Source organism: Acomys russatus, chromosome 7 (genome assembly GCF_903995435.1).
Source record: "Acomys russatus chromosome 7, mAcoRus1.1, whole genome shotgun sequence".
Classification (NCBI taxonomy): Eukaryota; Metazoa; Chordata; class Mammalia; order Rodentia; family Muridae; genus Acomys; species Acomys russatus.
Window position 1 is genome coordinate 54,112,320 of NC_067143.1, and position 27,429 is coordinate 54,139,748.

A 27,429-nucleotide genomic window follows, 5' to 3' on the forward strand; every position below is an offset into this window, starting at 1 on the left:
ACTTTTAAAACTGGGGTTGGAGAGATGGCTTAGCAGCTAAAAGTACTTGGTGCTCTTCAAAAGACCCAGGTTTGGTTTCCAATATTGACATGGTGGCTCATAACCATCCATAACACAAGTTCCAGGGGATCTGATGTTTTCTTCTAACTTGAGTAGGCACCAGGAATGCAACAGGTACACACATATACATGCAGACAAAATACTCATACATATAAAAAAAAAAAAACTTAATTTTCCACCATTCTTTGAATGAGTTTACTGGCAGAACATGATGAGGATTCAGAGCAAGCTTGACTTATTGTTACTGAATTCAGGTTCATTTCATTACAAGGTTGGAGTAAAGCTGCATCTACACCTACCTGAGTGTCAAAAGTTTCAAATCTTGCAAGTTTCAAAACTTGCCAATATATATCCCCATCAGCTGGGGAGAATTACTAAAAATTAAGTATGTGGGAACCTAATGGAAGATCCATAGATCTGAAGTGATGGCTAATCTAAGAAGTAAAGTGCTCCAGACTTTGCTTTTTGTTTTTTTTTTTCCTCCTTTCTTTTCCCTTGAGACAGGGTTTCTCTGCCTTGGACTCACTTTGTAGACCAGGCCGGCCCGGAATCTACCTGCCTCTGCCTCCTCAAGTGCTGGGATTACAGGTGTTCACCATGGCGCCGGCTGTTCTCCAGGAGCTTAAAACTAATAAAACTATAGGGAAAAGGGGCTGCAGAGATGGCTCAGTGGTTAAGAGTGCTGCCTGCTCTTCCAAAGGTCCTGAGTTCAATTCCCAGCAACCACATGGTGGCTCATAACCATTTGTAATGTAATATGGCGCCCTCTTCTGGCTTGCAGGAGTACATGCAAACAGAGCATGGCATACATAATAAATAAATAAATAAATAAATCTAAAACAAAAAACAAAACAAAAAAAAAAACTACAAGGAAAAATGGGCTGGAGAGATGGTTCAGAGGATAAGAGAACTGGCTGTTCTTCCAAAGGTCCTGAGTTCAATTCCCAGCAATCACATGATGGCTTATAGCCACCTATAATGAGATCTTCTAGCTTATAGGCACATATACAGGCAGAATACTGTATAAATAAATAAATCAAGGAGAAAAAAAAAAGTGTGGTGGCACATGCTTTTAATCCCAGCATTCAAGAGGCAGGTGGATCAATGTGAGCTCAGGCCAGCCTGGTCTCCAATGTTAGTGTAGGACAGGCAAGGCTACACAGAGAAGCCATGTTTGGAAAAACAAAACAAACAAACCACCACCACCAACAACAACAAAAACCCCAACAACAAACAAAGAACAAGAAGAAGAAGAAGAAGAAGAAGAAGAAGAAGAAGAAGAAGAAGAAGAAGAAGAAGAAGAAGAAGAAGAACAAGAAGAACAAGAAGAAGAAGAAGAAGAAGAAGAAAAACAAACACACAACAAACAAACAAAAAACAAACAAACACCCACAGAAAAAGCATTCTCACAGTAGGCTTAATTTAGCTGCAACAAAAAATTTTGCGTCAACATTTTTTCTCACCTAAAAGTTTTCGAAGATCATAGAAAAATATTTTTTGGTTGCTTAGTCATACCTGCGTTTTTAGGAGCAAAGGCAAGGCTTATAGACCACCTGGAAACACAGAACTGAGACTACAGGACGATCAAAAGCAGTGTTGTAGAAATGTGACTCTTAAAGTAAAATACAAACTTCTCTAAAGAGGTCAAGAAATTACAATCTTCTGTCTCCTTTTCTGATTTTCTTTTCGTTACAGTCTGAGTTATTCTGTGATATCCCCCCACACTCCCGAGTTTTCTCTCCATCAGACTTCAGGAACACTTTATGGAAATCAGCCTCTCGAAGAAGGCAGCAATGTGATAACAACTTTGACTCAAAGAATGAAAAGAAAGTACTATCTGTTTACATGTCTCCCTGTGCCAAGCAAAGCAAAGGATCCTAGCAACTAATACTAAGAATTAGCCATTGGCACCTTCTATTTCCCTCAAATGCCACCAGGGAAAAGGAAGGGCTGCTGCAGAATGTCAGCCTAACACAAGCAAAGTCTGCATGATGCACATAAACAAAACTTGTCTGTTTCTCATTTCTGATCACTATCCATCAACTTCTTGAAACCACAGTACCCCAGCTCCCTATATTCTATTTGCCCAATTTGCATCTTTCGTAGTTCTCTCTTGGCTACAGCTTGTTCTAAGGTGTCTTTTGGTCTCTGTTTTTTCAATTAGCTCTTGCCTATTTAACTGTCTTAGGAATCTGGTTTGTTTTTTTTTCCTAGTGTTTGGTTCTGGTGATTAAAGCTGACTACTAAGTGCCAATATTATATAAAGTTTTTACAAATGAAGCATTTCTTTTTTAGCCATATATTTTTTTGTTTTGTTTTTTTGAGACAGGGTTTCTCTGTGTAGCTTTGCCTGTCCTGGATTGGTCTCTACCACACAAGAGATGCACCTGCCTCTGCCTTCCTGAGTGCTGGAATTAAAGGCATGCATTACCATGCCTGGTTTTCTAGCCATATCTGTATCATCATGTTTATCAGCAAGGGGGAAAAGACATTGATTCTGTTTTTAGAAAAAACTAAAACAAACAAGCACTAGAAAGAGCAATTTGGGACAGAAGTCATAAAAAGAAAAAAAGATTAAAAAAGGCTGGAGGATGGTTCAGAAGTTAGGGGCACTGTCTGCTCTTCCAAAGGTCCTCAGTTCAGTTCCCAGCAACCACATGGTGGCTCACAACTATCAACAATGAGATCTAGTTTCCTTTTCTGGTGTGTAGGTATGGATGCAAGCAGAAAACTGCATAAATAAATAAATAAATAAATCTTTTAAAGCAAAACAAAACAAAAACCTATGTTCACTTACAGATTTCTTGAGAGAATGTCTTACTATGTAGCTCAGGCTGGCCTCAAACTCAGAGATCTGACTTCTTCTGCCTTCTAAGTCACAATTAGCAGAGACTATAAAACTTGTCTGTCAACTGTTCCAACTTCCACATTTAGCATCCCTTCCTCCCCTCTTACCCTGTACATACAAATATGAACATACACAAGATTCTCTAGGAAGTGCCTCCCCAAAAATTATTAACACACACACACACACACGCATTTGAGCAGCCAAAGAAATTGTAGCATGGAAAATGCCAAAGATTCTGCTTTTAGCAGCTGAGAGGTAGAGGGTGTTTTATAAAATCCCATAAGCCAAGGTTTCTTCAAAAGACTGTGACAGTAAGTTAAAAATATCGCTTTAACTTGATCGAACATAAACATTCAAATTAAAGTAAATCTCTCTAGCTGTACTCATTCAAAGAAACAACCTGATATGATATTAAATTTACAAACCTTTCCCCATAAGGACTAAAGGTTTATATTGGTTTAACAATACTGAAAAGGAACATTAAGACAAACAATTGTAGTAAGAAATGTAGTCCAGATTATTTCCAAGTTAAATAATTTACTTGATTTTAAAAATTATCTGTTTTCATAAAGATTATTAAAATACAGTATTATGAGTTTACCTGAAGTATAAGCAAATAACTTCAGAAAACGGATTTAAACTCTTGTAGAAAGCTAATCTGACTTTTAAAAAGCGATGCAGGTAAAAGAACAAGATCAGACTGTACATCATGAAATCAATAAAAAAAAGGATTTACTTTGCATCAAACCTGCACAAGCAAAATCTTATCTCAAGGTGATCACTGATCGAAAATATTAAAAGTCCAAATGAGAGAAGTTGGAAATTACAATCTGAAGAATTATCCAAACAGCAAAAAATTCTTTAAATCTTGAGTAAAAAAAGGCAGCCCGCACCACTGTGCCCTCCCTTGTACTCAGTCCCAAGGGGTGCACAGCTGTACAGCTGACTGACTGCTTTGACTTCTTTATCATTGCTCCATTCAAATTCACTGCCCTTCTCTACCTGCGGTGGAGGTGCAGGTTTGCCATTAAGAGTCATCTGGAAAGGGGTTGCCTGGCCTGCGGGAGGCAAAGGGGCAGTCTTCAACTTCTTTGAAGTAGCTTTGGGTGGGTGCTCTTCCTCCTCTTCATCAGAATCCTGAAGGCCGTATTTCGAAAAATGGGAGACCTAAGAAAAAAAGAAACCCAGCAAAGTCAATTTTTGTAAAATATAATTTTATTAATTTATTCATATTACATCTCAATAGTTATCCCATCTCAAAGCCAATTGTTTTTTTTTGTTTGTTTGTTTGTTTGTTTTTTCGAGACAGGGTTTCTTGGCTGTCCTGGAGTCACTTTGTAGACCAGGCTGGCCTCGAACTCACAGCAATTCACCTGCCTCTGCCTCCCGAGTGCTGGGATTAAAGGCGTGCGCCACCACTGCCCAGCTGCAAAGCCAATTTTTAACAGTGTTTTTTCTATTCAAAAATTTTTATAATATCAACCTTTGAAAAAAGACAAAGGGAGAGATATTAAAATAGTCAAAGCAGGGGCTGGAGAGATAGCTCAGCAGTTCAAAGTACTGGTTGCTCTTCCGGAGGATCCACATGTCAGCTCATAACTGTCTATAATTCTAATTCCAGGGGACTCAATGCCCTATTCTGGCTTCCAAAGGCATAGTGCACAGAAATAAATTTCAAATAATTAATATCAAATAAAATATTAACTAAGTATTAGTGTGTTAATTTTCTATGATTATTACAGCATTCAGTGCACATAAGTTACTCAAAATTAAATGAATATATGAAGCATAATAAATATTACAATAAGCTGGGCATGATGGTACACAATGATAGTTCCATTAGCAGGAAGGCACTTGAGTTTAAGGCCAACCAGGTCTACAAAGTGAGTTCCAGGACAGCCAAGGCATAACAGAGAAACCCTGTCTTGAAAAAAAAATACATGTCTATATATATAAAATGAGACTTAAAATATAACCACCCCAGATCAAAGAGCTGGCCCAGTGGTTAAGAGCACTTGTAGTTGCAAATAACTGGGGTTTGATTCCCAGCACCCACATGAGGCTCACCACTTCTTTGGGCACCACACACTCATGTGGTTCACAGATATGCATGCAAAACACTCATCCACATAAAATGAACAAGAATAAATAGGAAAAAATGGGGGTGGGGACTGGAGAGATGGCTCAACGGTTAAGAGTATTGGTTGCTCTTCCACATGTCCTGCGTTCAATTCCCAGCAACCACGTGGTAGGTCTTAACCATCTATAATGGGATCTGATACCCTCTTCTGTTGTGCAGACATACAGGCCACCACAATTACAATCCCAGCCTTGGTGAGGTAAGGGCAGTTTTGGGTTCTCAGAGCTAGCCAGCCAGTCTTCTGAATTAAGAGAGCTCCAGGTTCAATGAGAGATTGTTCCAAACAGTAAGCTGAGTGGGATGCAGTATGCCTTTAATGCTAACATTGAGAGAGAAGCAGGCAGCTCTCTGAGTTTAAGGATAGTCTTTTCTATGAATTGAGCTGCAGGACTGGCAAGGTTGCACAGTGAAACCATGCCTCAAACATAAATACATAAACTTAAAAAAGCAACAGAGGAAGACCCTGACATTGACACCCCTACCCAATACATCAACGTTTAAGAAAGATCTACTTTATAATGAGAAAAAGATTTTGTGACTTCAAAAATTAGAACTGGGTTAAGTAACTATACCTTAAACACCCAAGAACCAGTTTCAGGTCGGTACTCCTTGAACTGGGCCCCCTGCTTTCTTGAGACTGCTTCCAATCTCCCCTCATAGTTGATATCAGCAAGTCGATCTGGACTCTTTATTAAACACCGAGATGTTTTATCTGTCGGCCAAACTCCATCCAACGTAACTTCAGCCTTCCTATGAAGTATAAACAGGCAAACTGTAAACTTTATACTTACAAAGAGAAGTGTAGCCACTATGAAAGCTAGAGCCCTTTCTTAAAGGACCAATAGACAACTACAATGTGACCCAGCTATACCACCGCTGGTTATATATTTGAAGAACCCCAAACGGCTGGGCATGGTGGCACATGCCTTTAATCCTGTCTATGAAGCGAGTCCAGAATAGCCAAGGCTAACACTGAGAGACCCTGTCTTGAAAAACAAAGAAAAAAACCAAAACCCGAGCACACAAAGGAACTTGCACACCCACGTCTACGGCTACACTGTTCGCAATAGTGAAAATGCGGTGCCAGCCTAGACATCTATTAGGTGAACGGATAAAAGAAGTGGCATGTAAAGAAAAAAATAAAATCAGGGCATCTGCAGGCAGTGGAGAACACTATAGTAAGCAAACTCAAAGACAAGTATTCCATGTTTTCTCATGTGTACAATCTCAATTTAATATATGCATACACATGGGCAGGTACAGAGTATATATAACAACTGGGTATTGCGGTCCATGCCACTAATCATAGCATGGGAGAGGCAGAGGTAGGTAGAGCTCTGAGTTCAAGGCCAGCCTGTTCCACTGGTGAGTTTCAGGACAGCTAGTACCACATAGTGAGACTATGTCTTGAAAAAAACCACAAACGACTGGGTGGTAGTGCACACCTTTAATCCTAGCACTCAAGAAGCAGAGACAGATCTCTGTGAGTTCCAGACCAGTCTGGTTTATAAAGCAAGTCCAGGAGAGCTAGGGCTACACAAAAAAAGCCCTGTCTCAAAAACCCAGAAAGAAAAAAAAAAAGAAGAAAGGAGAGAGGAGGAGGAGAAGAAGAGGAGGAGGAGGAGGAGGAGGAGGAAGAGGAGGAGGAGGAGGAGAAGAAGAAAGAAGGAAGAAGAAGAAGAAGAAGAAGAAGAAGAAGAAGAAGAAAACCAAAGCAAACCAAACCAAACTAAGACTTCCAACTAACACAGTAAATAGCAAAGATAGGTTTGAGAGATATGGAGGTTCATGCCTCACAATTCCAGCACTCAAAAATGAGAGGCAGAGGCTGGTATGGTCTGGAAAGCAAGTTCTAGGCCAGTCTTGGTTATAGAGTGAGACACCATCTTGAGAACCAAACAAACAAGAGGGGGCTGAAGATGATTCAATGGTTAAGATTACTGGCTACAGAAGACTTGGGTTCAGTTCCCAGAACCCACATGTCAGCTCACAACAATCTATAAGTTTCAGGGTATCTGAAACCCTTTCTTGGGACACTTCATGCATATGGTACAGAGATATACATGTAGTCAAAACATTCATGCACATAAAATAAAGGTAAATTTAAGTAAATAATGGTCTGTAATTCCAGTTCCAAGGATCTGTCACCCTCTTCTAACCTGAGGCAGGTTAGAACATCAGGCAGGGTGTAGTGTACAGACATATGCATGGCTAAAATACCCACACACAATAATTTAATAATTAAAACAACAACAACAACAAAAAAAAACGACAACATATTACATTTCTAGATGGGCCTGAGTTTGGCTCCCAGCACCCACATCAAACACCTCACAACTGTCTATAACCCCAGATCCTGAGGGCTACAATGCCTCTGGACTTCTCAGGGACATGGACTCACTTAAGTGTACATGCACAAACTACATAGTTAAATACACATGATCAGTTACTAACAGTGTCCTTAGTATAGGTCACGAACATGCTACTACACTTAACTACTGTAACAGCCCCTGGGCTGGAGATGCATGTTAAAGCCTGCCTAGATGAGCATCTTGAGCCTCATAAGAAACAAATACAATACGTATTGATTAGTTTTTAATAATTAATATATTATGTATACAGGTGTTTTGAATGTTACAAATAACTGAATATTTATTAACAGTCATAACGTGTATTCTATCAATATCAGAATTCAGGTCCTATGTCCTCATTTGCATGCTTTTTATGAAGGACACAAATTAGTATGTTTATGTAACTACGTACATGATTTTGTGGTAACCTTTTTATTGTGGCAAAAAACTAACTTGAAACTCATCTTAACTCATCTAACCATATGTTTCAGTGGTGTTAAGAATATTCACATGTGGGCAGTGCCAAGGCTCGAGATGAAACGCAGGGCTGTATCCATTGATAAGCACATGCTCTACAACTAAGCTAGACCCTGCCCTCTGCTCTGCTTTAAAACAACAACAAATAATGTTCACTTCTGTGCATGAGTGGGTGTGCGTGTAAGCATGCATGTGCAACTGTGCTGCGGTGTTCATGTGCAGGTCAGAGGACAACTTGAGTGAGTCTGCTCCTCTCCTTGCACCACATAGATCTCAATGCTTGAACTCAGGTACCCAAGTTTAGCAGAGGCCCTTTACCCACTAAACCATCTCTCAGACCCTCTGTCTTGCTTTTATTGGGCATTCTATCCTAGTCTTGCCATGGTAATGAAAGTTAAAAATTAAATTAAAAAAGAATATTCACATTGCTGTATAACCTATCTCCAAAACAATCCTGTAAACCTGAAACTCTATGTCCACGTGCTACGGTCTGAACATGGTGTGTGTACTCCCCAAGGCTTCATGCTCTGAAAAGCAAAATTAATCAAAAGCACAAGAAAATTTCTAGCGTTGAAAGTCCCTGATTGCTGGGCAGTGGTGGTGCACACCTTTAATCCCAGCACTTAGGAGGCAGAGGCAGGTGGATCTCCGTGAGTTTGAGGCCAGCATGGTCTACAGAGCGAGTTCCAGGAGAGCCAGAGCTGTTACACAGAGAAACCCGGCGGGGCGGGGTGGGCGCGGGGGTGGGGGGGTGGGCGCAGAAGGTCCCTGAAATTAGTATCCGGACATAAAGTCACAGTGCATCACCATCATATATAATTTCAAATCAAAGTAGAAAAATGGTAATTATATTTTATAGCATGTTTACATTAAAAAGTTACAATTTAGTGAAAATATTGATACCTGTTTAGCCCTTCACCCACAGGTGGCTTTTGGTTATCATCTACATAGACAATAACTTCTTTCCTTCGGATATGTACAATATCATCCAAATTTAGATTTGTCAAATTAACATCTCCTTCAAAATAGATTGAGCCATACCCTAAAATTCAAAGCAAATGGTTAAAATAGAGCCTTCAGGAAGGAGCAAACACTTCCTTAAATCTGTAGTAATTAATTAGCAAAGAAGGTGCAACCTGTAATATTAGGATTTTAAACTTTCTAGAAATTCATGGATTGCATTTCTTTTAGCAGTAAAGAATTAACTGTCCTGCCTCCTAAATACAGCAAGAATGGGGAGCGAGGAACTGCATTATATTGTATCGGATGTAACACTTTCAGTTTACATTTCTGCTATTTCAAAAATTTCCAAGTATGAATAACTTGGTTCCTAGTTTGCTACATAAATTAAAATACTTGAGTATCACAAAGCAAGTATATCAAAAGAAAATTATCTGTAACAATTTAATAGTATGAAATCAAACCAAAGTATTAAATTCAATATACCTTCAAGTTTTTTTAATTATGAAGGATTATAATAAGACAGATATTACCAAACCCAAGGTAAATTGTCTAAGGCCCCAAATTTTACATGGCTTTATTCTTCCTTGCTTTGTTACTTCAAAATGTTTCTATTATTCCATGTCAGGGAGAAACCAAATACAGGAAAAACAGATCGTAAATTCAAGAGCTGCCCTTAATGACATAGCAAGGTGTTAATCTCTGAGTTACACTGACCCCTAAATTCACTTACCTTTACGACCAATGGTGAAGTCAGAAACAATGCATTCTCCCTTTTCATTGGTAATTTTAGCAAGGTCATCCATAGATGGAATAGTATAGTAACCAACTTTTGTGAGAACAATGCCTATGACAAAAAGTCAAAAAATATTGTAATTATCTGCAGGTAGAACAGTTCTCAGTACTCGTTTTACTTTCATATAAAAATTTTCTCTATGAAACAAGTTGGAATTTTCGTTTTTTGAGACAGGGTCTCATGCATCAGTCTGGTCTTGAACTTACTATATGACGCTGAGAGCTTGAATTTCAGAGCCTCCTGCCTCCACCTACTGTGTGCTGAACTTGAGGTACAGAGGCAGAATGGTTACTCCAAGTTTGGGGAAAGCATGAGTAGGACCCTGACTTTGTCCCCATAAATAAATAAAAAAAAATAAATAAATTTAATGAAGTCTACTTAACTTAGCTTAGCCTAAATCTGTAATTTTCCTTACCACAGAAGCCACTTTTTAAAGGGTACAGCCTATAATAAATTTGTAGATACTCCATGGAACATACTCACTAGTAAGCAATTCACTTGAATTTGCAAAGTTAGGTAGACAGGACAGTCTCTTAGGCTAAAAGTGGGCTCTTGGGCTGGAGAGATGGCTCAGAGGTTAAGAGCACTGCCTTGCTCTTCCAAAGGTCGTGAGTTCAATTCTCAGGCACCATATGGTGGCTCAAAACTATCTATGATGAGGTCTAGTGCCCTCTTCTGGTGTGCAAGCAAAACACTGTATACTTAATAAATCTTTAAAAAAACAAACAACTGTGCTCTTTTGACTACAAAACTATAGCTAAAGACAAGACACTTAGACTATTTTAAAGGCATAAAAGGTATGTGGTCCTGACCTGCTGGGTGTATATGGTAAGCATTGTTTTCTATCTCTTCTCGGTCATCTTGCAATGATTCATCATGGAAAGACGTTTCCTCACTGCTCCCTTCCAGCCCGTCTCGCAAAGCAGCACGCATGTTCAAAGCAACGATGGTATCTTCCACACTGCTGCTACTGTTGCTTTTGTTCCCGGCACGCTCTGGGGCTTGAGGAATGGGTTTAGCAATAGGGTTAGTGTAAAAGCGTGATACAAGAGAGTCATCATCTCCATCTTGCTGGTGGTTCTCATCAACGGGTTTGCTCAGGAAGCTAAATCTGAAAAAGGAGGAATGAAAAAATACCTTAGCCCTTGGCAACAGTAATAACAATGACAGAAATTAATATTTATTAAGTATCTGATATTACTCTGCATGATTAAATAAATTTAAATTTTATCAATATAGTAATAATGTAAAATAAGATTAACTACTGTCTCTAACTGAACTAAAATAATAATAATCTTGCTTAATATCACAATATTCTGAGTACTACCTACAGCTGAAGTTTGAAAAAAGAAAATTTAGGCCTACAAGGATGGCTCAGTGGTTAAGAGCATGTATTGCTTTAATAGAGACCTGGGTTCAATCCCCAGAACCTACTAGGTGGCTCTTAACTGTTTATAATTCCCATCCTAGGCGATCTGATTGACACTCTCTCCTGGTCCCCTCAGCCATCGGGCATACAAATGTACACAAATACATGTAACCAAACACCCATGCATATAAAATAAAAAACAAAACCCAGAAAATCTAGCTCTAGATTTCATGGCTGTAATGCTCATTTTCAAAGGAATGAATCCAAACCACCCCTCCCCCCTCGCTATGTAGCTCCGATCTAGGAATCAAATTTAGGTCATCTGGTTTGATGACAAAAGCCTTAGCTATCTAACCAGCCTTGATTTTAACTAAATCTTTGACTGAAACACAAAAAATACTTGTATGTGAAAATAAATGATTAGTGGTTAATGTCAAGATGAAACACTGAGTGCTGGAGAAATGTCTCAGCTGTTAAGAGCACTGACCGCTCTTCCAGAGGCCCTGAGTTCAATTTCCCAGCAACCACATGGTAGCTCACAACCATCTATAATGTAACCTGATGCCCTCTTCTGGCCTGCAGGTGTACAAGCAGGCAGAGCACTGTATACATAATTAATAAATCTTAAGAAATAAATAAATAAAGAAAGAAAGAAAGAAAGGAAGGAAGAAAGAAAGAAAGAAAACAAAGAAATTTTAAACTGGGTTGGAGATAGCTCAACATTTATGAGCACTACCTGCTCTTCCAGAAACCCAGGATTTGATTCCAGCACTCACATGGAACCTATCAATACTTGTTAACTCTAGCTTCAATGAACCTGATTATCTTTTTATGGCTCTGCTGACACTGCATGCACACAGTGCACATATATAATTGTAGCCAAAACACCCACAAACATAAAATTCAAAAATCTCAAAATTTGAACTTAAACTTTTTAATATTATAAGCTTTAAGAGGTTTGGAAATATTTTAATGACACCGAAATACAAAGTTTAAAAAAGATAGCCCATTATTTTGAAAAAAAGACTACCACATAATCTCTGTATGTTCACTAATGGAGAACTAACTAAATTATCTCATAGTCACCACAATGACCAGGAAACCATTAACAATGAAGCTAGCAAGAGGGCTCAGTGAATAAAACAAATAGTAAGTGACCCCAAATCCCTGGGGCCCACTGTCATTAAGAATACTTGTTGCTCCTGCAGAGGAACTGAGTGGAAGGAGAGAAACAATCCTGGGATTATAAATGCATATCATCATCACTGGCTGTTTCATCTATTCATTTATTGTTTGTTTGAGACAGGGTCTCTCTGCATAGCCCTGAAACTCCCTATGTAGATTAGGTTCTCAAACTCAGAGAACTACCTGCTTTTGCCTCCCAAGTGCTGGGATTAAAGGCATGCACCACTATGCTCCTTATTTATTTATTTGTTTATTATGTATACAGTGCTCTGCCTACAACCTGGTATCAGATCACATTATAGATGGCTGTGAGCCACCATGTGGTTGCTGGGATTGAACTCAGGGCCTCTGGAGGAGAAGTCAGTGTCCTTAACCTCTGAGCCATCTCTCTAGCACTCCCCGCCCCCCCCCCCCCGTTTTTTTTTTTTTTTTTTTTTTTTTTTTTTTTTTTTTAAAGATTCACTAAGTTTATGTGTCTGAGGGTTTTGTCTACATGAATATATGTGCACCACATACATGCCTAGTGCCTGCAGAGGCCAGAAAAAGCACCAGATCCCCAGGATCTGGAGTTACAGGCAGCTGTGAGCCACCATGAGGGTACTGAGAACCAACTCAACTCCTCTGCAGGAGCAACAAGTGTATTTAATGACTGTGCTCTCTCTTTCTGGATCCCCATTTACTCAATCTTAATATTATACATTTTTATCTTATGTGTATGAGTATTTTGCCTCCAGATATGTATGCATAGAATGCACATACATGCTGCCTAGAGAGGTCAGAAGAGAGTGGTGGATGCTTTGGAACTAGAGTTAGGGATGGTTGTGAGTCACCATGTGGGTGTTAGGAACGGAAACCTAGTCCTTTGTAAGAGCAGTCAGTGGTCTTAACTGCTGAGCCATTTCATCAGGCCCTGCTTTCTTCTGTTATGTCAGTCGCTAGGCTCCATTAAGTCCTTGTGCTTTCAAGACAAGCACTTTACTGACTAGAACTATTTTCCCAGCAGCTCCGCAGTAATCTTCTAAATGAAAAACCTAAATAAAATTAATAGAAGTGCTTGCTGAAAACTGTCCAAAACCATACGTAAGAATTACAAAGTGATTTCCTTTGTAAAATTACAAATTTATTCACATTACATCCTGATTATAATCCCCTTGCTCTTATCTTCCTATTCCCTCCTTCCTTTTTCCATTCTATTCCCCTCCCCATGACCTCTGACAGGTGGGGTCTTCCTCCCCCACCATCAGACCAGAGCCTATCAGGTCTCATATGGATAGCCTGCATCCCCTTCCTCTGTGTTCCGACAGGACCTCTCCCCTCAGAGGCAGTGCCCTGCTCTCTCCTCCCCTTCTCCATGTGGAGAATGACCTGTCCATTGGCTACATCAGATCAGGGGTGTGGGTCCTCTGCTTGCCGTGTACTTGGTTGGTTCATCAGTTTGTGCAGGGCCCCTTAATTATTTCTTAACCTGGCTATCACACAAATAATTGAGACTCTTTTATAATGCAAGGCTTCACAACACAATCTGAGCAGTTTAAGTCTGTTTCAACCCTCTATGCTATTTTGTCGTACTCCCAGCAAACACCACAGCAATACTTGCACTTTGTAGCTTTCCTTGACTCTAGCTCCTTCCTCCTGATCTTCTTCGGACCTCCGCTACCCTTGGCTGAATTCCTCACTTCCTCTCCTAACTCCTCCTCCCCTGGCTGGCAGGAAGTCCAGGCCTGTTCTCTCCCTTGCTTATTGATTGGCTGCAAGCGTCTTTAGTGACATATCAGGAGGACAATTGGGGAGCAGAGTTTATACAACATTGAGACAGGAAATCAGAATTTAAATCACACAATAACCGTATGCCTATACAGGTGCAGTGGCACATACCTGTAATCATAGCACCCAGGGAAGCAGAGGCAGGTGGATCACTGTGAGTTCGAGGCTAGTCTTACAAACTGAGTCCAGTACAGCCACAAAGAAAAACCTTGTCTCAAAAAAAAAAAAAAAAAAAAAAAAAAAAAAAAAAAAAAACCAAAAACCAAAAACCAAAACAGTCCCCCCCCCAAAAAACCCCAAAGCAAAACAAAATAACAAAAAACAAACAAAAAACCCAAAACAAACAAAAAGAATTACAAAAGTGGTTCTGTAGAAATTAATCAGAGCTCCACTAATATTAAGGTTTAAAGTACTCAACAAGTAATAACATAACATCTAGGGGCTCCTGAACTATTAGCAGCTGACATCTTGAAGCAGAATTCAGCTTACCTCTCTCCATTTTCCGGGTACTCAGATGGTGAAGCGAGATCTTCTGCATCATGGTTAACAGGAGAAAACAGATTGCTATTGTTAAGATTTTTCAAAACCAATTTCTTGATGCTCTTTCTAAAAATAGAGAAGAAATAGAAAAATATTAAAGTATCAGCTTTTATTTTAAAAACTAGAGTCCCAAAGGTCACTCTTGTATACCCAAAACTCACCTAATAAGTTGCATATATAAATTTTTTAGTGGAACAATCACAACATACAGCCTCAAATATATTGTACTTGTTTTAAATAAAGCTGAGAAGAAGCAAATTAAAGTGAAAAATATCCTTGAAGGTGGGTGTATGGAACACACTTTTAATCGCAGCACGTAAGAGGCAGAAGCAGACAATCTATGTGAATTGGAGGTCAGTCTGGTCTACATACCAAGTTCTAGAAATAGCCAGGGCTACATAGAGAGACCCTATTAACTTAACCACACACATAGAACACACACTTTTCTTGTAGTGGTCTCTGTGTTTGATTCCTAGCTCCCACCACAAAGGACAGCTCACAACCATCTATGTAATTCTCTGGAATCACAGGGGCTCCAGATTCTGAGGACACTTGCACTCAAGAGTATATATAACAGAGGGGCTGGAGAGATGGCTCAGAGGTTAAGAGCAGTTTCTGCTCTTTGAAAGGTCCTGAGTTCAATTCCCAGCAACCACACAGTGGCTCACAACCATCTGTAATGAGATCTGGTGCCCTCTTCTGGCCTGCAGGCAGAATACTGTATAAATAAATAAATAAAAGCTGGGCGTGGTGGCGCACTCTTTTAATCCCAGCACTCAGGAGGCAGAGGCAGGCGGATCACTGTGAGTTGGAGGCCACCCTGGTCTACAAAATGAGTCCAGGACAGCCAAGGCTACACAGAGAGACCCTGTCTTGGGGGGGTGGGGGTGGGGGGGGGGGGGGGGGGGGGGAGAAAAAAAAAAAGAGTATATACAACATACACGCATATACACAATTCTGAGAGTGAGCCAGGAAACAGCATTCCCCCATGGTTTCTACTTTGCATTTCTGCCTTGACTTTCCTCAATGATGAAAGTCTAAGCAGAAAGTTTAAGCCAAATAAATTCTTTTCTTTCCTAAACTGCTTTTGGTCAGTGTTTTACCACAGCTACAGAATGGAAAGCAGAACAGCATAAAGGCTCTGTTTAACTATTCAGTAAAATGCTATGAAATACATATGAATACATTATCTCTGCTTTTTAAAAAATCATTCACAATAAACTCAAAACTATACTTTCTATCTTTTGTGACAAAGCAATTAACTTATTAGGTATATGGTTGCACCAGCCAATGTAAAACCCAGAAGTAGGCCTTAGATACCCTGCTTTACCATTTTCTACCTTATTTTGTTGAGACGGGGTCTTTCACGTAAGCAAACAGAAAAGAAAATGCCTGCAATTCTCCTGTACCACTATGACACACAAAGCAGAGCCATCTATGTGTCCCTGTATGGCTTCTCCTGCAGGTGCTGGGGCTCTGAATTCAAGTTTCCATGCTTGTGCAGAGGGTCTTACCCAACCCACTGAACCATCTCCCCAGTTCTCAACCGTATTTCAAAAAAAGAAAATAAAAATTTTAAAACTTTATTTATTTTAGGTGTATGTTTTGCACACCTGGCGCCCAAAGGAGGTCAGAAGATGATTTGGGATCCTTTGGAACTAGAGCTAAAGATGGCTGTAAGGCATCTTAAAGTTGCTAAGAATTGAACTCATTGAAGGAGGGTGCTACAATCGGGATGTAAAGTGAACAAATTAAAAAAAAAAAAAAAAAAAAAAGAACTTGTCCTCTGCAAGACCAACAAGTGTTCCAAACCATTGCGCCACCTCTCTAGCCCAAACCCCTGCCCCCTTTTTATTGTTTGTTTGTTTGTTTGTTTGTTTGTTTGTTTTAAATGGGGCTTTTTTGTATAGTCCCAGCTGACCTGAAACTGGTTCCATAGACGAGGCTGGCCTTGGAACACAGAGATCCATCTCCCTCTGCTTCCTGAGTGCTGGGACTAATGCTCACCACCACTCCAACTTTCCCCAACCCATTATTGTTTTTTAAAAAAGGATGTAATATATTTATCATCATTCACAAAAAAGATTTATAAATAATGAACTAAAACAAAACCTACAACTTTTCTGATTAAGAAAAAAATGTTTGTGTGCATGCCAGTGTCTATCTAGTTACATATTTAGAATAAGCAACCCAGAACCCCTCTCTTCTGGTGTCAATAATCTGCTATGTCATTTTCTTCAGGCCCTTTGCCATGGACATCTCAACACGCTAGTCTAAAGCATCATTTATGTGGATGTTCCTACGCTCAGCAAAAACTTCCATACTCTTTCCTATTTTATTTTTTTCTAATTATTCTATTGTTGGTTCCGTATCAATAAACAATTCTTATGTGAGAAATTTAAAAAGAAATATAAATTCTTCTTAGCCTGACCTTTAACACTAAAAAAACAACAACAAAAAACTTTTTTATACTGCTAGTGATCCAAAGACAATCGTATATATGCTAGGCACGCACTCTACCACTGAGCTGTATCTTGAGGCCCTGATGATTAGAGTTATAAATTGTGAACATATAAAATTGGACTCACAATCTGGGTGCACATGCCTTTAATCCCAGCACTCGGAAGGCAGAGGCAGGCAGATCGCTGTGAGTTCGAGGCCAGCCTGATCTACAAAGCGAGTCCAGGACAGCCAAGGCTACACAGAGAAACCCTGTTTAGAATAGCAAAAACACAACAAAAAAAGGAATCATAGTAATCAAAATATTTGTGTTAACTATTTTACTCCAGGATTATTAAAATGGTTTTATTACCTAAATCACTATATTATCTTGTTTAAGAAAAATAAAACTCACTTGGGCATGAATGCTCCGTTGGCTAAGGATGGTTCATCGTCATCCAGCCCATCAAAGAGATGCGACTTGGCTGTACCTGTTGCTTGCAGAGCCTTTGGCCTGACTCTGGTGGCAGGGCGAGGTGTGAGCTTATAATGAGTAGGTGTAGTAAGAGCCTTCTGAGCTGCTGGATTGGTTGGTTTCAGTCTCTGAAAAAGAAATGACAACATCAAGCAAGCTTGATATGTTAGCTTACATCTGTAACCCAAGAAGTTGGCAGACTAAGGCAGGAAGACTCCTCCATGTTCAAGACTAGCCCTGCTACACAGAAAGGCCCAGACTTGCCAGGTCTATATAGCAAGGTATTGTTTCACTGTCTCCAAAATAAGGAAGGGGATAGGGGAAAGCCAGGCTCAGTGACTGACGTGCCCTTGGCACCACCCTTTTATTTTGAGACAGGGTTTTCTCTATATAGCTTTGTTTGCCTGTGTCTTGCTATGTAGACCAAGATGGCCTTGAACTCAGAGAAACACTTGCCTCTGCCTCTCACATGTGAGGATTAAAGGCATACACCACCATGCTTGGCTTTCGTACATTTAGTACTCAACTTGAGGCTAAACTAGGTTTACCAAATTTAAAATTTTATCTTCTCTGAAGTACTGGCTTCCTTAAGCCAAGGACACTAATGCCCACCATCACATATGTACATGAAATGGATCCTTTGCACCAGCTTATTTTCTAGTTATTAAGATTAGGGTTAAGGGCTGGAGAGATGGCACAGAGGTTAAGAGCACTGACTGTTCTTCCAGAGGTCTTGCGTTAAATTCCCAGCAACCCCATGTGGCTCACAACCATCTATAATGTGATCTGATGCCCTCTTCTGGCTTGCAGGTGTACATGCAGGCAGATCACTGTATACATAATAATAAATAATTTTTAAAAAAATTTTTTATTGAGCTGGAAAGATGGCTCAGAGGTTAAGAGCACTAACTACTCTTCCAGAGGTCCTGAGTTCAATTCCCAGCAACCACATGGTGGCTCACAACCATCTATAATGAGGCCTGGTGCCCTCTTCTGCTCTGCAGTGTACATGGCAGGCAGAGTAATATATACACAATAAATAAAAATTTAAAAAATTAAATAAATAAGAAATCTATTTCAGCCAGGCAGTGGTAGTACATGCATCTAATCCCAGCACTTGGGAAGCAGAGGTAGAGAAAGGCAGATCTCTGTGAGTTCAGAACAGCAAAGGCTACACAGAGGAATCCTGTCTCAAAAGCCAAAACACCAATTTCATAATTTGTGTGCAAGTGTTGAGTACATGCAGGTAACCTAGGAGGCTAGAAAACAGCACTGCATCCAAGTCCCCTGCAAGAACAGTAAATGTTCTAACTGAGCCTCCTCCAGCCTCTGCTTTAACATATTCTAAAATGCAATTGATAAACCAGATTTGGAAAGTGCTTTATAAAGATGTACTAACACAACATGAAAAATTATCAGCACGCAATAGTTTTAAATGTATAAAACAAGCATGACAATATTATTCTTATTTTTAAAAAATAGTAACGGAAAAAAAAATCTTAAAACTTTATTTTTCCGCTGGGCGTGGTGGCACATGCTTTTAATCCCAGCACTCAGGAGGCAGAGGCAGGCGGATCACTGTGAGTTCGAGGCCAGCCTGGTCTACAAAGAGAGTCCAGGACAGCCAAGGCTACACAGAGAGTCCCTGTCTTGGGGGGGGGGGGGGGGGGAGAATCATCCTTCAAGAAAACTGTTGAGCATGGTCAGATAAGTCTGTATCCCATGACTTCAAGGTGGATGTTTACATTTAAAGACTTTCATGTCCAGTGTGGTGGGTGCATGCCTTAATCCCACTATCTGCAGTGAGAGGCAGACATAGTTCTCTAAGTTTGAAGCCAACAAAGGCTAGAGTAAGACTTTGTTATAAAACAAAAGGTTGTCATAGTTCTTTTTAGAGCAGACTATCCTCATGAAAATTTTCAAGGCGGTTTTTCTTTTTTTAAAAAAGATTTATTACTTATTTATTATCATGTATACAGTGCTCTGCCTGCATGTACACCTGCAGGCCAGAAGAGGGCATCAGATCACATTATATAGATGGTCGTGAGCCACAATGTGGTTGCTGGGAATTGAACTCAGGACTTGGGGAGGAGCAGCCAGTGCCCTTAACCTCTGAGCCATCTCTCCAGCCCTCAGGGCGGTTTTTCTATCCCGGGCTGGTGAGATGACGCAGCAGGTAAAAGAACCTATGCCTGATGATTGGAGTTTGACTCCAGGAACCCACATAATGGGGAAAAAACAAAAAACCCAACTACCTAGAGCCATCTTCGGATACAGACACAATTGTAAATATTCATAAACATCTATATCTACACATGTGAGTACAGATAATACTGTTTCTCATGGCCTTTTAAATTTTGGTGTCTTTGATTAGAAGAAAAAAAATATTACCTCCTCTGAAAAGTCTCATCAAATTCACACAAGTATACTATGCTTCTTATAATATTTTAAAATTCTTACTTGTTTTTTGAGAGAAGGTCTCACTATGTAGTTCTGGCTAGCCTGAAACTTACTATCTAGACCAGAGTGGTCTTGAACTCACACCAGCTGCTTGTCTCTGCTTCCTGAGTGCTGGGAGTAGTGTGCACTACTACACAGGAAAATTTAAAAATTTATCAAAGCTCTCATAAAAATTTGCCACTTACTGTATGTAATTGTGCAAACTCATTTCTGTTGCTAAAATACTCCAACAAAAAGCAACTTAAGGCAGACAGGTCTGTTTTAGCTCACAATTCCAGGCTACAGTGCATCTAGTTGAGAAGCCACAGCAGGAACCTGAGCAGTTGCCTCCTCATACCCACCATGCATGTCTAGTACTCTGATACAGCCCAGGGCTCAAAACCAAGGTATGATGCTGTCTGCTTTTAGGCTGCATCTTCCCAAATCAACCCCACCACAGATAAATCTAACCCGATTAAGTAATCTCTCGTTGAGACTGTAAGTGATGCTAGATTTTGGCAAGTTGAGAAAATTAACTGCTTTAATAATTCAGTAATTTTTACAGTCTTTACAAGGCTGTGCAATCACTATCACTAATTCTAGCACATTTCGATCACTTCCAAGGCTCTCTGCACATACCATTTCCTCTTCATCCCTTGACAAGCACAATTTCTGGGTATATCAACATAAAACAATGTAGCAACATGCTGGCTTCTTTTGCTTTGCATGCTTTCAAGGCTTACCCATGTACTCTGTTTCATTTAATGGACGATGATGTCCATTATATAACATGGTTTACTCACTGAATAAAAAACTGGTTACTCTATTATTGTCATCTACTATATGGAGCTATAGTATATTTAAACTTTCAGAGTCTGAGTTCCCTCAATGGACAAGCTCTTAAGGTTCTTTCTTTGGCTTTGTATCCTTGCATTTATTTCTTTATACATCCTGCCCATAGTGGCTATAAGAGGGCATTAAACATGATGCCCCCCATGGCAAAGTAAGGCATCAGATTGTATGGATAACGTAATATCCATCTAATCACAATCTAGATTTACACAATACTTTAAAAAGTATCAAATGAGACTTTGGAGATGGCTCAGTCAGTGAAGTACTTGCTTTGGAAGCATGAAGACCAGAGTTTGATCCCTAAAAGCCATTTTAGGAAAAGGTTTCACCCGAACACTGGACAAGTGGATACAGGAGGACCCCTAACATCAGAACCAACTGCTTATTTACCAAACCATCTCTACTTCTCACATGGGTGAAATGTCAAAATGTAGTGGTCTGGAACTATATATTTTACTTGTAAATATCCATTAACTGTTGTCCCTTTGGTAGCTAAAGCTCAGTTTTAGTCTTACTTAAAACAAAAAACAATTACCTCTTCTTTCTTCTTAGGATCTGACATAGGATTCCGGAAGAGAGGGGAGTCTCCAAAGGGTGAGTATGTTAGACTATTGAGGTGCTGCTGGAGAACAGCCTGCTGGGCGGCAGAAGCATTTGGATCTGTTAAAGCTATTCAAAAAAGAAAAGGATGCAGGATGGGGAATAAGTTCAACGATCCAACACATTAGTATCAGAGAACAACACTCTTTACAGGAATGGAATCTTTGAATATTCAGACCCACTCAATGGTTAAAGCAGGACAAAGAACAAACTAAAAACAGAAAAACCATGAATTAAGTAAATGTAAGCAAAGATCTGGAAAGCCATTTCGTAGGAAATATTACATATAAATAGTCACTGTAACTAGTAATCAAATAAACTAAAATAGCCTAGAAAGAATATAATTATCTATCACTAGCACACATTACATAAGTTATTGTTTTAGCTGGGTATGGTGGCACATGCTTATAGAGCCCAGCATTCTAGAAGCTGGGACACAAGAATCACCAATTCAAGTATACCCTAGCTCAGCTTAGGCCACAAACCAACTTCTAGGCTGGCTAGCTAATTTAATTTCCTCTCAAAGCAAAAGAATGAACATTTCCTATCAGCCAGAGAAAATTCAAAGAACAGAAAAAAAAAAAAAAATGTGGTACATAAAAAAGAAAAGCAGAGCTGTGGTATACTACCAATGATAAAGAAATTGAATCATTCTAAAAATATTTACCAAGGATTAAATCACCAATTATCAGAGTGGGAAAAAATGCTGTTTTCCAGCTGGTTGAGGTGACGCATGCCTGTAATCCCAGCATTTGGGGAGGCAGAGGCAAACGATGTCTGTGAGTTTGAGGCTGGCCTGGTCTACAAAGTGAGTTCAAGACAACCAAGGCTACACAGACAAACCGTGTCTCAAAAACAAAACAAAAATACTGTTTTCCTCTGACAAAGATTTAGAAATACACTAAAGAAAAAATATAGTAAGAATGCATATTAAAGATTTCCCATATAACAACTCTAAGTTCTCATAATGGGGCAAAGAAAAACAACAGCAGAAGCAGCTACCACTGCTACCATCACCAGAATAGGCTGTAATCCCATCAGCAAAGGGTTTAAGGATTGCAATGAGTTTCAGGCTACAGAGAGAGACCCTGTCTGAAGTACACACACAGCTACATGATGTGTGAAGTTTAGACACTGTAGATATTTAAGGAGTAGTACAAGCATAGAAAAGAGAGAGAGAGAGAGAGAGAGAGAGAGAGAGAGAGAGAGAGAGAGAGAGAGAGAGAGAGAGAGAGAGACCAAGACCCAGAAGAGATAATAATGTAAAGAGCATACAGTGAATCTAAACTAAGATGATTTAACACTACAGACAAAGTGAGCCATGGTGACACGTGCCTGTAGTTCCAGCTACTTGGAAGGCAATTTAAAAAGGAGAGGTGAGTTCAAAGTTAGCCCAGGTAACATATTAAGATCCTATCACAAATCAATAATAGAAACAAAAAAAGACTACATATAAGCGAAATATAGATACAGTTTATCTTTTGATACATGGCATTACCAATAAACAAAAAGTTACATAAGGAGACTAAGAAATTTCAGAAATAACCGCCTTTTTACTTTCCTACTGTGGACTGAATTTACGGTCTCCCATGCTAGGCAAACAATACCCGAGTGCTGTATCCCTTGCTCAAGAACGCTATCTTTACTCATCATTTTGTTACTTGACAGTCATTTATCCCTTAAAAGAAAGATCTCTAAAAATTTACTTGGTCACAAGAATAAAAAAGCAAGGATCTGACAGTTAGGCCTGGACTCAGTTTCTAGCATCCACATGGTGGCTCACAGCCATACGTAACTACAGTTCCAAGGTATCTGATGCCCTCTTATGGCCACTCTGGGCAGGAGGTATGAAGAAATACATGTAAGCAAAACATCTACATACATAATAAATGCTTTAAAATCTTTAACAAAGCCAAGCATATTTAGAAAATTTTGTTTTACATTACAAATATAAAGATTTCTTGGCCAGGTGCAGTGCCGCACACCTGTATCCCAGCACTCGGGAGGCAAAGGCAGGCAGATTGCTGCGAGTGCAAGGCCAGCCTGGTCTACAAAGAGAATCCCAGGACAGCCAAGGCTACACTGAGAAACCCTATCTCAAAAAAGAAACAACAATAAATAAATTATTCTGTATCAAAAAAAGATTTAGGGTCTGGAGAGATGATTCTGTGATTAAGAGCACATGTTGGGTTTTCCAGAGAATCAGAGTTCAATTCTTAGCACCCAACTAGGCAGCTCACAAATACCTGCAACTTGCTTTATTTTGTTTTATTTTTTTCTGCAACTTGCTTTAACTTCACGCCTTTGGACTACTTGTACACCTACATACACTTGGCATGCAAACATGTGCTTAAAAAGAATGTTTTCAAATAAAAGGTGTGTATGGCGGGACGGCTCAATGCTCGAGAGCACTTGTCACTCTTATAGAAGATCCCAGTTCAGTTTTCAGCACCCATATGGTGATTCAGCAACTACCTGCAATTCCAGTTACAGAAAAACCAATACCCTCTTATGGCCTCTGCAGGCATCAGGCACACATGTGGTGCACATGCACTCATGCAGGCTAAATACTCATCCACTTAAAATATTTGTTTTGTAGATACAGATAAAAAAGCTGACATGTGCCCAAAAATTAAGAGAACACTAGTGAAACTACTATTGGCATTATATTCTAGTCATTACAATGTGAAAACATCAAAAAATTAAAATAGGACCAAATCATTAAAGAGATTAAAACCAAGTCTAATGACAAAGCATAGACTGATGTTCTTTTTTTCTTTCTCTCTTTTCTGGGACAGGGTTACTCTGTGTAGCTCTGGCTCACCTGGAACTTGTTCTTAGACCAGGCTGGCTTTGAACTCAGAAATGCCTGCCTCTGCCTCCAGAGTGCTAGAAAAACGTTCTAGCACAGCAATTCTGCTTGGATTGAGGTTGGTTTTTTGTTTTTGTTTTTTTTTAAATAACACTTAGAATTTCCCATGAGACAAGTATAGTAAACCAAAAGAAGACACCAAACTACAATAACCTATAGGGATACCACCATGACAAATTTGAAGATGAGACCTCCACCCAACAATGGTTTACTATAATAAATCTAGCTCCCTTTAATTAAGATTTTGTGATACAAAGTTAGACATTCTAAAAGTTAACACAAGTATTTATAAATGGGCAGTCATATACAACTATAACATAAAATTCTTGAATCAAGAGTCAGGTATGGTCATACATGCCTATGTTCCCAACATTTGGGAGGTGGAGGCAAGGAGAATCAGGAGTTCAAGGCCTGCTTTCCTAATACAGCATGAGCTACATATGGTCAACTCAAAAATAGGAGGAAAGAGGGAATGGGACACTGTATTTGATCAAGTAGGATTAAAATAAAACAGAAGACTAAATAAATGTATAATTCATCTGCAGAGGCCAGGAATGTTACTCAGGTGACACTCTGTCAATTTTGCATAAAGTACTCAATCTGACTGATCCTTATACTGCAATATAAAAAGGGTAGAGTGGCATCCAAGTACTGGGGTGGACCAGAAAATCAATGTCATTCTCAGCTACATAAGGAGTATAAAAAAAAAAAAAAAAAAAGAAAGAAAGAAAGAAAGAAAGGGGAAAAAGTCCACTCTGCTGGGGGCTGTTGAGATGGAGAGATGGCACTGACTGCGCCTCCAGAGGTCCTGAGTTCAATTCCCAGCAACCTCATGGTGGCTCACAACGATCTATAATGTGATCTGGTGTCTTCTGGCCTGCAGGTGTACATGCAGGCAGAGCACTGTACACATAATAATAAATAAATCTTAAAAAAAGAAAAAAGAAAAAGAAAAAGAAAGTACCTTGCTGGGTGTGGTGGCGCATGTCTTTAATCTCAGCACTCGGGAGGCAGTGGCAGGTGGATCCCTGTGACTTCTAGGCAGCCTGATCTACAGAGCAAGTCCAGGACAGCCAGGGCTCTGCTATACAGAGAAACTCTATCTCGAAAAATAAAAAATAACAATAAATAAATGAATGAATGATGAATAAACTACCTGCTATCACTCTAACTTCTCTGACATTCAACAGATAAGCTGTACTATCATAGAGCATGAAAACTAAGCCCATGGAAAGGACAAAAGCAACTATTGAGAAAAATGGCATCATCTATCAACTGAGAATTCACATTCCAACATTTAAGGAACTATTTTTCAGACTACAGGTTATAAGATGAAAGATGCTGGTAAACACAAATACCAAGTTGCCAGTAAGGTTTTAATTATTTTATTTTAAAATACAAATGGAAAAAAATCACAAAGCAGAATCAAAAATTAAAAATCCTAATGAATTAAGGAATAAAGGATATCTGAAAATGTTAGTATCAGTTAGCAAACCTCCCAGAGTTTCAAGAAAAATCAGTATCTTAAAAAAATATACCTGAAAATAGAAACATTGAAAAAACTCTTTGGGGTTCTTTTGTTTGTTCTTTTGAGGTAGGGACCTGGGCAGCTGCGGCTGGCTCTGGATTTGCTATACAGCTGAGAAATACCTTGAGTTCTTGATCCTTGTGCCTCAAGTGCCAGTTACAGGAAGGTGCCCCTGTGCCTAGCTCTCAACTTATTTCTAGCCAGAGGACAGAAGACAGTGGTAAGTTATGAGCCATATCAACTATCAACATAAAAATATGAAGGCTGGGAGCTGGAGAGTTGGCTCAGCAGTTAAAGGTACTTATTTCTCTTGTAGAGAAAGGACCCAGGTTCAATTCCCAGAACCCACATGCTGGCTCAAAACTGTAACTCCATGCCAGGGGACTTGATTCCCTCTTCTCGTCTCCTTGAGTACCCGGTGTGTACTTGATGCATTCTGCGTACATGTACGCAAAATACTCATACACATAAAGTGATACCTAAAAACTTTAATATATTTACATACAGGAAAAGAAGAAAGGGGAAAAGACAAGACTAGGGAAACTGACTCTGAGGACAGCCTGGTCTAAAAAGTGAGTTCCAGGACCATTGAGAACCCTGTTTAAAAAGAACAAAACCAAAATAAGACCTCATTTCTGGGGCCAGAAAGGCAGCTCAGCAGTTGAGCACTGGCTCTTAACTGTGGAAGACTCAGGTTTGGTTCTCAGTACCTCCAGGGTAGATGTCGTCTTCTGGATTTGACAAACATAGGGCACATATAAGGTGTGAAGATCCACATTCAAGCCAAATATTCATATAGGTAAAATTATATAATCTTGGCCAGGCGCTGTGGCACACACCTGTAACACCAGCACTCTGGGAGGCAGAGGCAGGTAGATTTCTGTGAGTTCAAGGCCAGCCTGGTCTACACAAAGAAACCCAGTCTTGAAAAACAAAAACAAAATAAATATATAAAACCTTTAAAAAAAAAAAAAAACAAAAAACAAAACAAAAACCTCAACTCACTTCTTTTCAACTCACACTATTAACGCCAGGTTTCATTTCTACTGCTATATAGTTTAAACAGATATTTAAAATTGAAACTAAGATAATTTTCTTTTGTTAGAAGGCACATCTGTTATCCCAGCACTCTGGGAGGCAGAGACAAGTGGATCTCTGTGAGTTTGAGGCCAGCCTGGGTCTTCAAAGTCCAAGACAGCCAAGGCTACACAGAGAAACCCTATCTTGAACACCCCCCCCCCCCGCCCGGCCCGCCAAAGAAAGTAGTAGATATCATATGAATAAAGTATGTAAGATATCTCAACAGATAAAAGATAAAAGCTTAGGAAATTTAGTGCATGTAGAATATTAACACTGTGGCTCAGCAGTTAAGAGCACTGGCTACTCTTCCAGACGTCCTGAGTTTAATTCCCAGCAACCACATGGTGGCTCACAGCAATCTAGACTGAGATCCAATGCCTTCTCCTGGCGTGCAAGCATACATGCAGGTAGAGCACTATATACATAATAAATAAATCTTTAAAAAAAAAAAAAAAAAGAGTATTAACACTGGAGGAATAAATAAAACAGACAGAAGAGATAGGTAAGTGAGCTGAATTGCCTACTTTAACAAGTTAAACTTATTATGTTAAAAATGAAACAATAATATAAGCACATTACTTAGTGAAACAAACATCATATGCTAGATTAATTTTTTTAAAAAAGTGATTTCTATGGAAGATCAAGTCTAGAAGA

At 39.4% G+C, this 27,429-nt stretch overlaps 1 protein-coding gene across 2 annotated transcripts in view; it reads right to left on the reverse strand.

Moving 5' to 3' along the window:
* Positions 1-27,429, reverse strand: part of Nup98 (nucleoporin 98 and 96 precursor) — a 96,864-nt gene that overhangs the window by 30,190 nt on the left and 39,245 nt on the right. For both annotated transcript variants that reach the window (XM_051149078.1, XM_051149077.1), the window contains 8 exons: positions 21,231-21,364; positions 17,345-17,532; positions 14,440-14,556; positions 10,445-10,743; positions 9,570-9,683; positions 8,780-8,918; positions 5,621-5,798; positions 3,911-4,075 (listed from right to left, as the gene is read on the reverse strand). In XM_051149078.1, the coding sequence (XP_051005035.1) occupies positions 3,911-4,075; positions 5,621-5,798; positions 8,780-8,918; positions 9,570-9,683; positions 10,445-10,743; positions 14,440-14,556; positions 17,345-17,532; positions 21,231-21,364 (1,334 nt within the window). The remainder of the gene's footprint in view (positions 1-3,910; positions 4,076-5,620; positions 5,799-8,779; positions 8,919-9,569; positions 9,684-10,444; positions 10,744-14,439; positions 14,557-17,344; positions 17,533-21,230; positions 21,365-27,429) is intronic.